Source organism: Channa argus, chromosome 9, assembly GCF_033026475.1.
Source record: "Channa argus isolate prfri chromosome 9, Channa argus male v1.0, whole genome shotgun sequence".
Lineage (NCBI taxonomy): Eukaryota > Metazoa > Chordata > Actinopteri > Anabantiformes > Channidae > Channa > Channa argus.
The window spans coordinates 20,780,516-20,795,061 of record NC_090205.1 but is presented as its reverse complement, the minus strand read 5'-3'; the positions used below and the strand labels follow the sequence as shown (position 1 = coordinate 20,795,061).

At 38.4% G+C, this 14,546-nt stretch overlaps 1 protein-coding gene across 9 annotated transcripts in view; it reads left to right on the top strand.

Annotated features, from left to right (window-relative positions):
* lrp1bb (low density lipoprotein receptor-related protein 1Bb) overlaps positions 1-14,546 on the top strand; it is a 241,578-nt gene that overhangs the window by 54,832 nt on the left and 172,200 nt on the right. For 8 of the 9 annotated variants that reach the window (XM_067516516.1, XM_067516507.1, XM_067516512.1 and 5 more), the window contains exon 2: positions 9,766-9,888. The exons of the other annotated variant lie outside the window; for it this stretch is intronic. In XM_067516516.1, the coding sequence (XP_067372617.1) occupies positions 9,766-9,888 (123 nt within the window). The remainder of the gene's footprint in view (positions 1-9,765; positions 9,889-14,546) is intronic. 9 annotated transcript variants of the gene reach the window in all.

Here is a 14,546-nt window from a genome sequence, read left to right as displayed (position 1 = left end):
AGTATGTCTGATTTTACTATCCCATTTTACAGAAGTTTCTATGCTCCTTTTTAGAGCAGAAACTTCAATACAGCTCATAATAATGTATATGAAATACATAGCTTAAGCATTGCATTATACTTGCAAAAACACCAGTTTACTATATGCAGTCAGTACATATAATGAAGTAAGTTTATATACTTTGATATGCACACAATGTAATGAAATTACATGCAGAGCATAATCTGACACCCAAATTAACTTCCAAGGGAAAAAGACAAGTGATGTATCTTGTTGGCTGTGAGCTTCAGGCCACCAGGCAGCACTATGTTGAAAACACACACGATTCTGTAGCAGAAATGGCTGCTTGGCTTAGGAACAACAATGAAACGCATTATCAGTGGTCACTGGGTTTACAAATGCAAGTTAGGACTTCAGTGTGCAATGAAACAACTTCAACCCGATTCATACAGGGGAGGAGCAAAATATTCTGCAATCCCGATGACACGCTTTTCAGGGAAGGTCAGCAACATGATACAACATACATACAACATTCTGCACATATTACATCAGCGTGGCTCCAAAGTAAAAGAGTCTGGGTACTAAACTGGCCTGTCTTCAGTCCACACATGTCCCACATTTGGTACATTACGAGTCAAACAACAGGAAATTTTGAGCATCTGATTTCCTAGGTCAAGCAAAATTGTGCAAAAATGTTGCTTTGAAAACTTAACCAACACTTACTTGTGTTAAAAGAAGAGGTGATGCAACACAGTGATAAACATGCCCCTGTTTTGACATCTTCAAGATCTTGCTGGCATCAGATGAGCACTTTTTTAAAAAAGCAATAACATTTCTCTGTTTTTAACACTTACAATCACTTACTCTTTACAATCCAAAGTGTGTTAGTTTTTAAAGTTTTAGTTTGTAAATATTATATTTCTTCTATGTGGTTTCATTTTCTCCATGGGACCCAAGTTATATCACAGTTGCTATCGACAAACTGCTATTATGACTAATAAGGTTGCTCTGTGCTGTGAGTCACATTTGAAGAGACATGTTTCCCCATTTCTAATGGAACAAAGCTAATCAGAGCTGTGTAAGCTGACTCCCAGTTGGGAAGAATTCACAGAGTAGTAATGTAGAGAAACTTAAATAAAGGGCAAGTCCATCCTAATCACATGAATCTGTGGTCCAGTGGCAGGCAATGAGACAGAAATGTCACATTACCAATGCAAAAACAGTACAAGCAATGTGCCTTTTGCTGATTTTGGCCTTTTACTAAATATTGCATTTTGGGTGGTTAATGGACATTGAACATCTTTTCTCACAGAATGTTTACAGTTTAGTATAGAAAATCAAATTTAAAAAAAAAACATACTGCCACTGTACAGTGAACACTTAGTATTATGGAGTTTTGTGTTTAAAAATCAAAAAGGGCCAAGAGTTTATTTCCAGGGAACCTGTAAGGCAACGGTGTCTGCTGGGAAATGTATCAGATGGCAAATGAGTATTTTTTTCTCAGTCTGATTCAACCTTTTATGTCTTATGATTTGAGTCCTCGATTACTTCGTCTGAAGAGCTTTATAAAGATTTCAGTAGGCACACAAATGATGAATTCAGTATTTAGATGTGATTAAAATCAACTCCAGCCAGTGGTCGGCGGGGAACAGTGATTTAACAAAATCTTTGTTTTGTGCTCATATAATTTGTTTTTTCTACCATTAGGCTTAAGTGAAACAAAAGAATATTAATTATGTGGATTCGGGAGATCACCCTCTGACAAATAATTCTACTCTACATGTTAGACTTTGATTGATATGCTGATATTACAATAACATTCATCCTCCTATGTGTCACCATGTGAGTATTTTTCAGTTTGGTAATTCAAATGATCTTCCTTTAAGTGGTGTAATTTAATAAGTTTATTTTATCACCTTTTACTGTAATTGAACTGGGTACAAATTAGATAAAAAGTTGCTTTTACAGTTGCACAGGGAATCAATTTTGGGGTTTCAAGGTGGGTTGTTAGATAAGGGACATCTCACTTGGTGTCTGCAGTGGTACGGTGGAGGCCAGGGAGGATGTGATACCTCAACATAACACCTCTCACTCCACTCTGGTAATGCAGTTTAATCTGGAGGCTACACCCAAGGCACTGACATGCCCCACAGAGTATCAACCTGCGTTGAACCAACTCAGTGAAAACCTTGACTGGCACTTCACCTCTCAGTGATGACAAAAGCCTTGTCTGTTTAAGCAGCTATTACTCCACCTGATTGGTAATCATGACATGGAGTTGGGCATAAATCCCTCAGACTGCTGCTGGTTAAGACAGAGGTCTTTGAAGGAACGTGGTGATTAGGTGACCTTGGATGGAGCATAGAAAGGGGGCCAAGGGAGGGGAGGCTTGAGGGGATGTAGCCTTCTATTATTGGCAGTATAATGACACATTCTTATGCAAATTGAATTCACATATGTAGGATACAGTGAAACCGGAGAACAGTTCAGAGCTGTTAGAGTGTGAGGAAGGATTTCTTATAGGAGTATATGTTACAGTTTGCCTCAGTGATCTTATCCGCCTCAATCGGTGCATTTTATTTGCCCAAACTGAGATGTCATAGGTTGATTGTGTTTGCCCAAATCCATTTGTTGTGCTATATGTAAAACTTGACCCTAAGAAGCAGGTGCACTGTGTAAAAAAACTTTGCGTATTATTTGCATCACACTGCCTGTATTGTGGATTAGAGCAAGAAAACTACTCCTCTCCTCCATAGTCTCATTGAATTTTTAAAAAAGACGTAAACATTAGACATGTTTTATAGACTTTTTTGCTTTTGAAGCAGATTTTTTAATTTTTTCATTATGTGCAACATATCCTGACCATTTTTGTTTTATTTCATTGCTGTACACCTTGGATTTTTCTGTGTTAGACTTTATATTTGAAGTACTAATTGTAATACCATGTGTATACTGTACATGTAGGATCATCTGGGGTTAAAATAAATTCCATGCCAGTGCAAAATTGTTAGATATCTATAAAATACTATTCCTGTTCCCATTTTGAGGATACTGGAGGCAAATCAACAAGGTAGCAAGTGGGGAAAAAATAGAATTATTAATTCAGTATGTGGCCACCCCTTCTTTGAATTATTTTTCCTCTTTTGCTTCAGCTTGCAAGTTTGCCGGAACACATATTTCAGATCTTGTTCCAGATATAAAGTTATAGCAGTTACTAAGCAAAGTTAGCAGACCTGCTTCTTTATACTGGAAGCACCAGGATATGTGGTAAATGAGATAAACATGGCTTTGCTTTGATCTGGAAAATTCCGCTTGCCTCAAGCGGTCAGATGATGAATTACCTGGTTGTACTGTACTGTGAAGACACCTAACAAGGGAGGAAACAAAAAATAATGTCAGCAAACTAGTTGTATTTGCAGACAGAATGTGTGGATGTCTTAACTGGCATCACACGTTGCAAAAGGCTGCAAACCCAAAATCCTTTAATACTCGAGTCAGAGATACCAAAATCAGTCCTATTCATAGGTTCCTGTGGGTACATTGGGATTTTAAATGTATAAATACATTTACATCTGGGCCTACTGTACCAACAACAAACAAACTAAGATGCAGTCAATCAAACCTAGTTTCATGCTGTTCTTCAGAACAACAGGGTGAATAACAGCCAGCAGGGTAAACAAGGAGGTTTTGAGCAATGTGAAAGAAGTATCAAAAGGGCAGTCATATCAGAAATGTTGCTATTTAAACAACTGTCGTGCAAATATTTCAGTTTTGACAATAGAGACTTTGATATAACAGACTTTACAATTCTCAATTTATTTATTGAGCAGCTGCACTTATATTAGAGCTACGTGAGTGAATAATTCCGTTTTTGGACGACCGTGGTGGCAGGTGCTAAGAAGGGTGACAGTAAAAAAAAAGGTTTAGATTTCGTAAGATTACTTTTAGCTGTCATTTGGATTCATGACATTGGATTTGGATTCATCTGCAATGACTCCTTTACAATGCTCAGTACAACTGTTTATTAGCCCAGTCCTCAAGAACCACTTGTCCTTCATGTTTTTGCTGCAGGTCTCTTATGACACATCATATACAGTATAGTCACCTGACACCTTAGTGAGCAGGCTTGGTTCAAGATCACATTTTAAAATCCTTGCTATTTAAAGACTCTGCATAATTTACTTCTGTAGTCACACTGTACATATGCTGTCATATTCCATTCCACACTAAAATAAAATAATATCCTGCCAATTCTAGTTGGTAAAACTAAACCTAATTACGGTAATTGGGATGCTTTCAGAAAGTTTGAGGCTTATATTTATTAAGGAGAAATTTTTTTTTTTAGAAGAATTTATTAAAGAAAATTATGATAACTGTGAGTTTTGTTTGTTCTTGGCTTCATCTGGTCAAAAACTTTCAACAGGAGCATTTTAGTGATCATGACAAGAAGCAACACTAATGGTTTCACCCAAATGCTTCCCACACTGCAGTTACTGTAATATCACCCAAGTCTGAGAAGAGAGTTTCACCCATGAGCAAATATTCGATTTGTTCCAACTGATAATAAACCAATTAGAACTTAAGCTCCAAACATGAAATTCCCTCAGTCTTTCTGCGGTGACAGAAACCCAGCAGGTCCAGGATTAAACCAAAAAATGGCTTTAATGTTCAGCTATGTGTGATATCAGTGTAAGGTTTCCACTTCCAGTGTTAGCTGATGACTGGTTTGCTGTGGCAGGTGATATGAAGAAGAAGAAAACCACCCTTTAGTTAATGTACATAACTGAGCGATTATTTCCCTATAGGTAACTTGCACACTCATACTGTACTAGGACTTAATAATCATACTGTTGTAATAAAAAACAATTTTCAAGTAATTCTGTAATATAGTTATTTCTCAGTGAATCTAATGTGCTTACCCATTCTGTTGCATGTGGAGTAAAGAAGCAGTAAACAGCACACAGCGTAAAAGCGATCTTATGAATCATTCATTGTTTACTGGTGAAGGGATTTATGCCAGGGAGCGGGAGGCCATTCTACAATTGTCTTCAGAAACTTTTCATATGGTGCTCCCTTTTAATAATTTGTTGACATGCCCCTGCTGTTGTAGAGAAAATAAAAGTGACCTCGCTCTGTGGTGAAGGTCAGGCAATATCTAATGAAGGCCCCAAAGTCTTACAGCATTGATTTCTTACCCATTTCATGGCTAGAATGCAAAGTTGCTCAGCATTGCTAAGGGGGGTGGCCGCGGGCACAAGCTGGTGTATCCCAGAGCCAGTTACGCCTCAGATTCTGTAAACACAATTATGTCTCTCTGTCATAAGAACCTCATTATCCCTCTCTCTGTTTTATTATTAGTATTTTTTTCTAACACGGCTTGCTACTCTGAATTGTCTTAGGGACTTCTAAGAATTTTTGGGGGTAATTGTAACATTGTAGTGCTGCATGCATACGCGCAGCGTAGCCGTAGACATGTGGGCATGTGTCCAGTGTCGTGCCGTGCTTTTCTGAATCATTCATCAGTGAGCAGAGTTACTCTACTCTCTTTAGTATTTTTATTCAGATCAGAATTGACATGGATGGAATTTAAGTCTCATAAGCACATGGCGTCTTTCACTTCTGGAGATACGCTTGTAATAAAGATATATTATGCAGGTGTGAGGCATCATTGAGATGCATCTCACTACATTGCATCTTTTGGCAGATTAAAGATATGAAGATTAAGGGAGAGACCGCATTGTGCGGCTGTTATACTTAATAACCTGCTTAGCTTGGCTCATAGCCGTGCGCTCATCTTAAATGCATATGACCTGCCACCAGCCAGGATGCTAAGGCAGCTCTCACAGTGTGAGTGGGTTGGAAATTACTAATCTATATCTGTGTACGTGGATGAATGTAGGTTTCTAGTGTGTATGTGACCATGTGTGCACGTGCAGATATAAGCTCTCCAAGTAAATGTTGAGTTTCTGTGCTCCAGTACACTTGTCCTCAATAACATGTGAAACATTTGAGTGTATCATATTTGAACCTGTACCTTTGAAGCATATTCCACCCTCATATACTCACACTGTATATCAATCCTGTGGCATCGGCGATTTCGAGCTGTTACTCTGTGATAAAGTGTTTTGATTTACTTCGTGTAGCACCTGTTTTCTGTCCGCCCTCCCTCTCTAAAGCTACTTCAGATATACATTGTTAAAAAAACACATTTTAAAAACGACCTAACAATATGAGGGTGAGCTTGTCATATACACTTGCGAGTTTTAAATGTAGGTGGGAAACATAACAAGCGATAGCTGCCGTGTATTACTGTAGGAATGAGAATTGTAACTCACCCTTGGTGCATTGCTTTATGGTCTAGTGAGGCTACACAAATCTTGCAACTTGGGGGAATCTGAAAGAAGTTAAAAGGTTATGTTTTTTTTCTATGTGCATCCTAAATTCTTATTAAAAGAGAATTAAACTTAAAAATAAACTTAGTAGAGTGTCAGAATTAAGCAATGAAGGTTATAATGGTTTTAAATAGTTTTCTTAGCAGAAGTGAAGTTGGGGTCAGATAAAGCACAAATTAACCATAAATAAATGAACGGAAAAGAAATGTTACTGCTGCATTTTATTAAAATTGCATTTTGGTAAAAGACGAATTTTTATTATTACTGTGTGACTATAAACATTTTTGTTTTTGCTTGTCTTTTCATTGGGTTCTCAGGTATATTCAACCACTACTCTCCCACGCTGCTTGTTGGTTGACCTTGAGCGCCCTGAATGCAATATGGGTTTAATGGACTATCACTGGCCTGTCAAGTTCACACTCAGCTTTCCATGTAGAGCCAGGCAACTTGGATGAGCTGTAAATAGGCTTCTTTAAAAAGCAGCTCCTTCACAACCTGCAACTGTAAGATAGGCCTGAGTGGGGAATATTCTCAGATCAGCTTTTTTTTTTTTTTTGCAGCTGTGTAACATAGCTAAAGTTTAATTCACCACTTTGAGCTGTGCTCCGCAATGCTGCTTTTGTAACACAGGTTTTGTTTGAATAGGCCTGTGGCTTACGACTTATCCACTGTACCATATTGCGAATATTGCTATGTGACTGATGCAATTCAGGGGATTGTAATGCCTTAGTGGTTTGTAGCTTACGTGATTGCAATATAATATTGTTTAGAGAGATAAATGAAGACCTAAGCCCTCATGTAATTCAGAGTTAATAGGACTGAGCAAATAGGAGAGTGGATGCAATATTGCAAAATGCAGGATAAAAGAATGTGTTGTGTTGTGTCGGAGTGTTCATGCTGCCGTATACCAGTCAACAAAAACCTTGATCAAAATATATCCTGCAAAGACTGCTGGCTGGCCCTCACTTTAGCAGGTTTGCAAACAGTCTTCCCTGTCTGCCTGCTTCCAAATAACTCTTTGTTCCTCTAGAAATCTGGCACATATCAAAGGCTCGGTGGCTTTAATGAGCCACAATGTTGTGCCAGTGGTGGCTGTTGGGTGTCAGGAATGAATCTCATGATAATGTGCCCGGCTGAGAGCCACTGTGTGTTTCCCAATGTTATGATAATGGAAACAGTTTGGCTTTTTTTCTCATTGACTGAAGGCAGATGCTCCCTTTTTTATATATTTCCCTCCTTCACTGCTCATTTGAGTTGGTCTATAATTATCTGTAACATACATAATGCTGTGTAATACCAACCATCCAGGTAGCTTTCACATGCAAATTCAGCAATGTATGAAAGTTATGGGTTTGACCTGCTATTGGTCCCCCACCAGCTGCAGAGACAGCACAGCCTGCTTCAAAGAGGCTGTTTGGAGAAGGGAGCAGAATTGACATAAGAGGTCATTTTCTTGACTCATATTTGGCCCCTTAGCTTTCAAGGTGAAGTGGCATGAAAGGAGATAGCACATCAATAGGTACCTGGGCTGCTCTGAGATCCTGAGACCGTTTTTTTATTTTTTTTTCATGTCTTCCATCACTTGCTGAAGAAGTGGCTATTATGTCACCAACTCTTTGCTCTTCAATTGGAATGAATTCAGCTTCAAAGGTGTGGGAAACATCTCTTTAGAGGCTTTAGCAAACTGATGATCTCTCTGCCAATCTCAAGCTCCACTTTTGTGAGAGAAAAGCATTTAAGTTAAATTAGGTAAATAAAAAAAGATGTTCTAGGAAATAAGTATTATTACAGTACTGTATGGGCATGCTGATATTTTACCACTGCTGTCAGATCAAACAAAATCAATGTTATTAAGACCAGTGTTGTTTTTAATATTTGTTGCACGTGATAATGGTTATGCATACACTATGGTTTACAGTGTGTTTTGTTACAGTGATGGCTAAAAGAAATAGATTTGACTGCAGCGAAGAATCTTGGCTTGCTGGGGAAAAAAAGTGTATTATTATCAACTGTTTAGAGAAATATTTGGCAGACGCACCTCTTATGTTGGTGCTATTCCACAGAAATAATGATCATGAACCAATTCCTCACACAGTAGGCTGCCTTGAGATACCCTTTTTCCTGCTCAGCATGACATGCATTTTAATCTTTTTTTTTTTTTTTTTTTTTTTTTTTTTTTTTGTTGTTGTTAAAGGTTGGATGACTTTGTGCAATTAAAAAAAAAAAAACACCCTCCTTTTAAAACCCGTTTTAAAAAAGGCTTTGAGTATTTCAAAAGAGACCTTGATTTAAATTGTAAGATTTCAGATATATTGCATCAGCAGTAATAGAAGAAGAGGTAGAATGGATGAGATGTATGACCTTTTCAGATTTGTCCCTAGGTAGTGTATTTGCTGGAGGGTGCTGAAGCAGGGAGCAGCAGCGCGTTGAATTATCACTCCCACTGTCCTAACTCTACAGACCTGATCTCCCACTTGCTCCACTCCCACCACTAATGGGTTAGGAACACACTGGGAAGCGAGAGAAACGGAGAAAGAGAGTGGAGGGGGGAGTTAGAGCCAGTCTGATTGTATGCGCGTTAAGCTTAGAAACAAATTACCGTTTTTGCTCGGTGCTGAGGGGAAATAGCGGCAGGTCACTTTGTGATGTCAAATCTTTAGCAAAAGCTTGTGTCATTCTTCAGAGTGATCGAGCTGAGTGTGTGACAGCTACCGGCAGGAAACATGTCAACACTTTGACGGGTGCTTGCTATATTGAAAAGCTATGATGACTTTTTAGTTGACTGGACTTTCACTGAACTCCTACGATTCCACCATCAAATGGAAGCACAGCACCAAGGAGGCAAAAAGATAAGAAAAAAATACTGCTTTGTAATAGTTTGCCAAGACACGAAGGACATTGTGTCTTTGTTAGAGGAGAGTAGCTGTCAAAATCACAATGCCGGGCAGCGTCTGTGTCTGCCTCGTTTGGTACCATTTTAATCTTCTGCAGAAAAAAAAAGACGCATGGTTTCCTTTTCTGTCAAAGAACTTAGACTGTGGTTTGCCAAAGATACGCCACTGACAAAAGGACATAATGTGATCTTATGATTGCTAGCCTTTGAAATTGTACATGCAATTTAGAGCTGTAGCATCGTGAAAAACATTGGTTTTATCTCGGTTTCATTCACCTTTTTGCTACAATTGCTAATTTTGCTTACGTCAATGCTTATTCACTAGATCCATTTCCTTCATGTGGTTCTAAAGAACATTCCAGTTTACATTCAGTACATGTTTTCTTCTCCAAAACATGTACTGTACCCACCTGTTCAGTGCCATCATTTCATACTGCATCTTTCCTGTCTCTTTCTCAACCCTTTTTTCATGCCATCCAGAAGCCATCATCTGTGACGTAGGGGAGTTTCACTGTCACGACCGGGAAACCTGCATCCCTGAGGCCTGGCTCTGTGATGGTGAGCCTGACTGCCCCGACGACTCAGATGAAAGTGATCAAACTTGTAAGTCACCCATTCCATCCATTCCACACTAAGGCAAAACTGCCATGTAATACTGCCACTCATGTTTCAGTCTTACCTTTATAGATAAAGGAACTGTGTTAACATGCATTAAGGGATGATTCCCCAAAAAGGCACTTTTTTAATATCAAACACTCTCTTCTCTAGGCTTAAAAGGTTTAAGAAGCTTTGAAAGCAGGCTACACATGAATCGGTGTGTTAAGGAACACTTCTTTGAAAGAATGGTGAAGGAAAGGTTCGAAAGGTTTCATGGATATTCTATTACTTGTACTTTCCCACTTGTAAAAAAAGCAACTGACATAAATTAAGTTTGACAACAGCTGTTGTTAGTAGAAAACTTTAAACCCCCCTTATTCAATTCTACGGGGGTTAAGTGTTTAATATTCAGATTTCCAGCTGCTCTGGTTTTCTGCCCCAGTCCAAAGATTTGCACTCTATATCTGAGTTGCCAACACTAAACAGTTAAATGTTAATACTTGTCTGTATACCAGCCACTCCTGACACTGCACAGCATAGGCAAATGGACAAAGCCTCTGTTCACTGGAAATACTGGAAGTTCACTGGTTGTTTGTTTCTTGAAGTATTTTTCATGTCTTTCATTTTATTTTTATTTTCATTTTATGTTGGGTGCCCACCATGTCCTCTAAAAATCCCACTCCTGTGCAACTGAATGGTAACCATAAAAAATATGTTTTATCAGAAGCAAAATCTCAGGCTAGATTATGTTCTGATTCAACATAGTTTGTAAATGAATGAAGTGGAGTATTTGCAGTATTGATGGAATTAGAGTTGGAAGCAAATTAGTGGGGGATGAATTGTAGACATATGAAGCACATGACTGTGCCTATATGCAATTCCAGTCTTGCCTGTGGTTAAATATAGGCAGGAAAAGCACTTTGGCACAGCATGTTTGTTAACTGCTAAACTATTCCATGACCTTTTTTCCATCATTAACCTAATTTGATGAATGTGCGGTTCGGTTGCCTAAACATAATGCGCTTTGTACCCCCACGGTCCACCCCAACCACCACTTTTTAAATTGCTTTTGGTTAAGAAATGTAGCAGCTCATTCATGCAAAAAACTTGTAGCATTGGAAGATACTATCTTGCCTACAAAGATGTAATGGTGTTGGTGGTTTAGCTGCGCAGGAATTACATTTTTAGAAGACAAGGTTGATTTAGTATATTAGAACAGAGATGACAGGAATCTCTTGTTTTCTACATGTATATTCACCATTATATGGAGCTTTTTTATTTCTGTAATTTGGTTTCCACTAAATCTGATCCAAATTTGCTGACCAAATTTGCTCCATATTTAATTTTTTTCATGGCCACCCGAGGCATGTGACACATTTTTAAGTGCAGCAAAAACGTCTGTTCCTCCTTTTCAACATCACACACATACCACATACAGTAGCGTCTGTATTTATTACAAACTAAATTCTCTGCAACATTACACACTCAGTAGATAATCCCAATTAAGTCCTGTGTAATACAACATAACTGCTAAAATGCCTCTTCGTTGTGAAGGTGTCAATGTTCATTTCTGTTTGAATGTGTTGTAGAAATTAAACTTTTAAGTTGTTTTGGCCACAGTTTGGGATGTTGTCGAATTGTATCGAAACTGTTTTTTGTTACTTAGCTTAGCCTCCTTCGAAAGAAGACAGATGTTCATATAGCACAACACATTATCACCACAAATTGATCTTCCAAGCTGACCATACATTTGAATTAACATCTCTTTGAAACCATTTCAACAAATACAGAATATTATCACCTTCAGGAAGAGCATATTTATAAAACAATGGTAATTTTGAGCTTTAGTGCATTTCCCTCTGGTGGCTTGTACTGAACTAAGTTACGTATTTGTCTGACAGGACTCTTATTTGACTACAACTAACAGTGAATGATTTTAGAATAATAATAGTGTCTGCCAACAACTGGAACTGCTTTATTATGCTTGGCAGATTTGACTGCAGCCATGTAAATCTTTATTCTTCCTTCACATCAGAATTGGTTAAAGAAGGTATGCTCCAAGGTATTATTATTTACACACTTCTGGGACATAGATTTTCTTTAATGGCTAAAGAGAGCAGCAATTTCACATTGTTATGAGCTAAATTAGGCTTTGTAAATCATGATGACACCATCACTGTCACGGTCTGTCACAGCAAGAAATAAAAATAAAAAAGGCCACAAAATAAAATGATTAACATTCACTCCAGGTTCCTCATCAGTTTTGAGTTATATTATAATTAGTGCTTTACAGTTTTGGCAGTAACATCTGTGCATAAATTGACCACAGTGTGCAATAATTATTAATGCCCTACTGTGCAAGGGGTCGTATATCAAGTAGGTAACTTGTGGTTTTCGGTGCTTGTTGCAGGGTAAAAAGACAGAGTCCTCACTGCTTATGTCAAAACTACATCATTACACTCACCAGCTGTTCACATGTTCACATCTGCTCAATGCTCTGTAATGCATGAATGCAGTGGAGTGGTGGCTTTTTGGGTTTCCTATAGCCTTAGTGCACTCTGTGATAAGGCAACAAAACCGTGTGATCCTACATAAGGGCCAGGAGGTGGAAGATATGGATATTTTGTCCGCAATACTGCAATAGTTGATGTTGTGCCTCCAAATGTTGCTGTTTTGCTTTTTCATTCAGATGCTTGTTGATAAAGTGAGGTGTAGCTTTTACACATTGCTTCATATCAGACCATATTTAATATTGTTTGCTTTTCTTATTGAATTTTTTTTATTTTTTTCCCACACAGGTCCTGTGTTGTGTGCTGGATTGTTCTGTGAAAAATGGTCAATGTAGGAACGCTCATTTTAGAGCAGCTTTTCTCTGTCACCTACTGGATGATCTTTCACTCCCTTTGTGAAAGATGTTTCAGATATACAGTACTGGATATAGTATAACCTCTGCACGGCTGCTGTGGGCCAAGTCATATAATCTCCAGAAGGCAATTAATTATCACTTTGATTAATGCTGGCTCCATTTTATTTACATTGCCTGCAGAGAGAAGACGTTGCATATTCATCTAAGGCACAGCTCATTATCATGGATTATGTATTGATAGAAAGAGGAATTAGATCAGCTTTGCCCTGCAAACAGAAGAAGGGATTGGGATGTATTCTGCCTTCTTCAATGACAGTAGGGGCTGAAATAACCTGGGAGAAAAGATCCTTTATATAGGATATATGCACTGACTAAGCCATAAAGGATTAAAATAAAAGTAAGAAATTCTGCATGGTGTGAAGCCATCAGCACTGCTATTTGACTGTGAATGTTTAGGCTTTATACACAGGGATTTATTATCTTAAGAAAAAGGCAATGTAATCCATTACACACCTGTCGTCTAGAAATATAAAAATGTTAGTGCCACTGATGGCCCCTCTCCTCTGGCTCGGTCAGGGAGATGTAATCACTGCATCTTCAGAGCCTCTGGGAAGGAAGGGGAGGAAGGTGGCCTTGGATTGCACTACCTAGAGACTAGAACAGGCACAGGTTTATCTGCTCAGCCCCAAGTCTCACAGGACTGGACAGCTGATGACAGTTATTCAGGAAGCTGGCAAAGTAGCCTGCCTTAAGGAGTGGCTAAAGAAAGCCCAGCGAAATGGCAATTGTTCTGTTGTGTAGCAGTTCGAGATAAAAAAACAAAACAAAAAAAAACAATTTCTTTGCCATAATGACTCAAACCTTTTCTGTGTTACAGGGCCAAACAGCACTTTGTGTGGTAAGAGTTGAAGTGGAAAGATTGAGAATCTGCACAGATAATCACTTTCTTAGTATGTGCATCATACTTAATGGGAAGACGAAATGTCAAGGCTGCCTCCTTTTGTTCATGCAACATGCTTCATACAGCGTGTTTAGAACAGAAAGCATTCATACATTCGAGCGGAAATGATTTTGTGGACTTTCGACTCATCTAAGTAGTACTATCATGAGAAGCTTTATGGACATACTATAGAGACCACTGAATCCCTGATTGAATAGTCACTCCCAGAGGAAAATAAAATAAACAGGGTCAGCGGTTGACTTCAAAAACATGGTCAAAAACACTCTCAGGGGTCCTTCCACTGTTTCGCTTTCAACTACAGGGGAGGCCGTGCCGCCTAATGCTTTCTTTTACAATCCTCTGTCTTCTTTATAGCTCATCAGTATCACACAGAGAGCTTAAAGCAGCAGAGCGACAGAGTCAGCAACCAGTGAGCTATAGCAAACTATACTTTTCCTAGAAGTTGATGGAGACTAAATCAGAGATATAAAGGAAGTGAGTATTTGTGTTTTGTTTTCAGGTCGTCAGTAGCAGAAACTGTCCTGCTGTAAAATATGTACAATGTAGGTTGTTTGTATGAAAGAAAACAGATATTTCAGCAGATGATCAGTTCTTTTGGAAAAGAATTAATCACTGTAGAATGACTGAGGGGATTTTGTAGGAGAGGGCATCTGACAATAAATGCATTCTGTTTCTGGTGCATTTTGTTGAGATTTTTCTCTCTTTTTTGTCTCCTCCTTTCTGATATACTGTACAAAATGTTCAAAATAAAACCTTGAACTCTAAAGCAGCAGCAATTAAAAGGGAAAATTGTAAACAGTGCTACAGTATGTAGAATGACTTTAGACTCACTTCAGC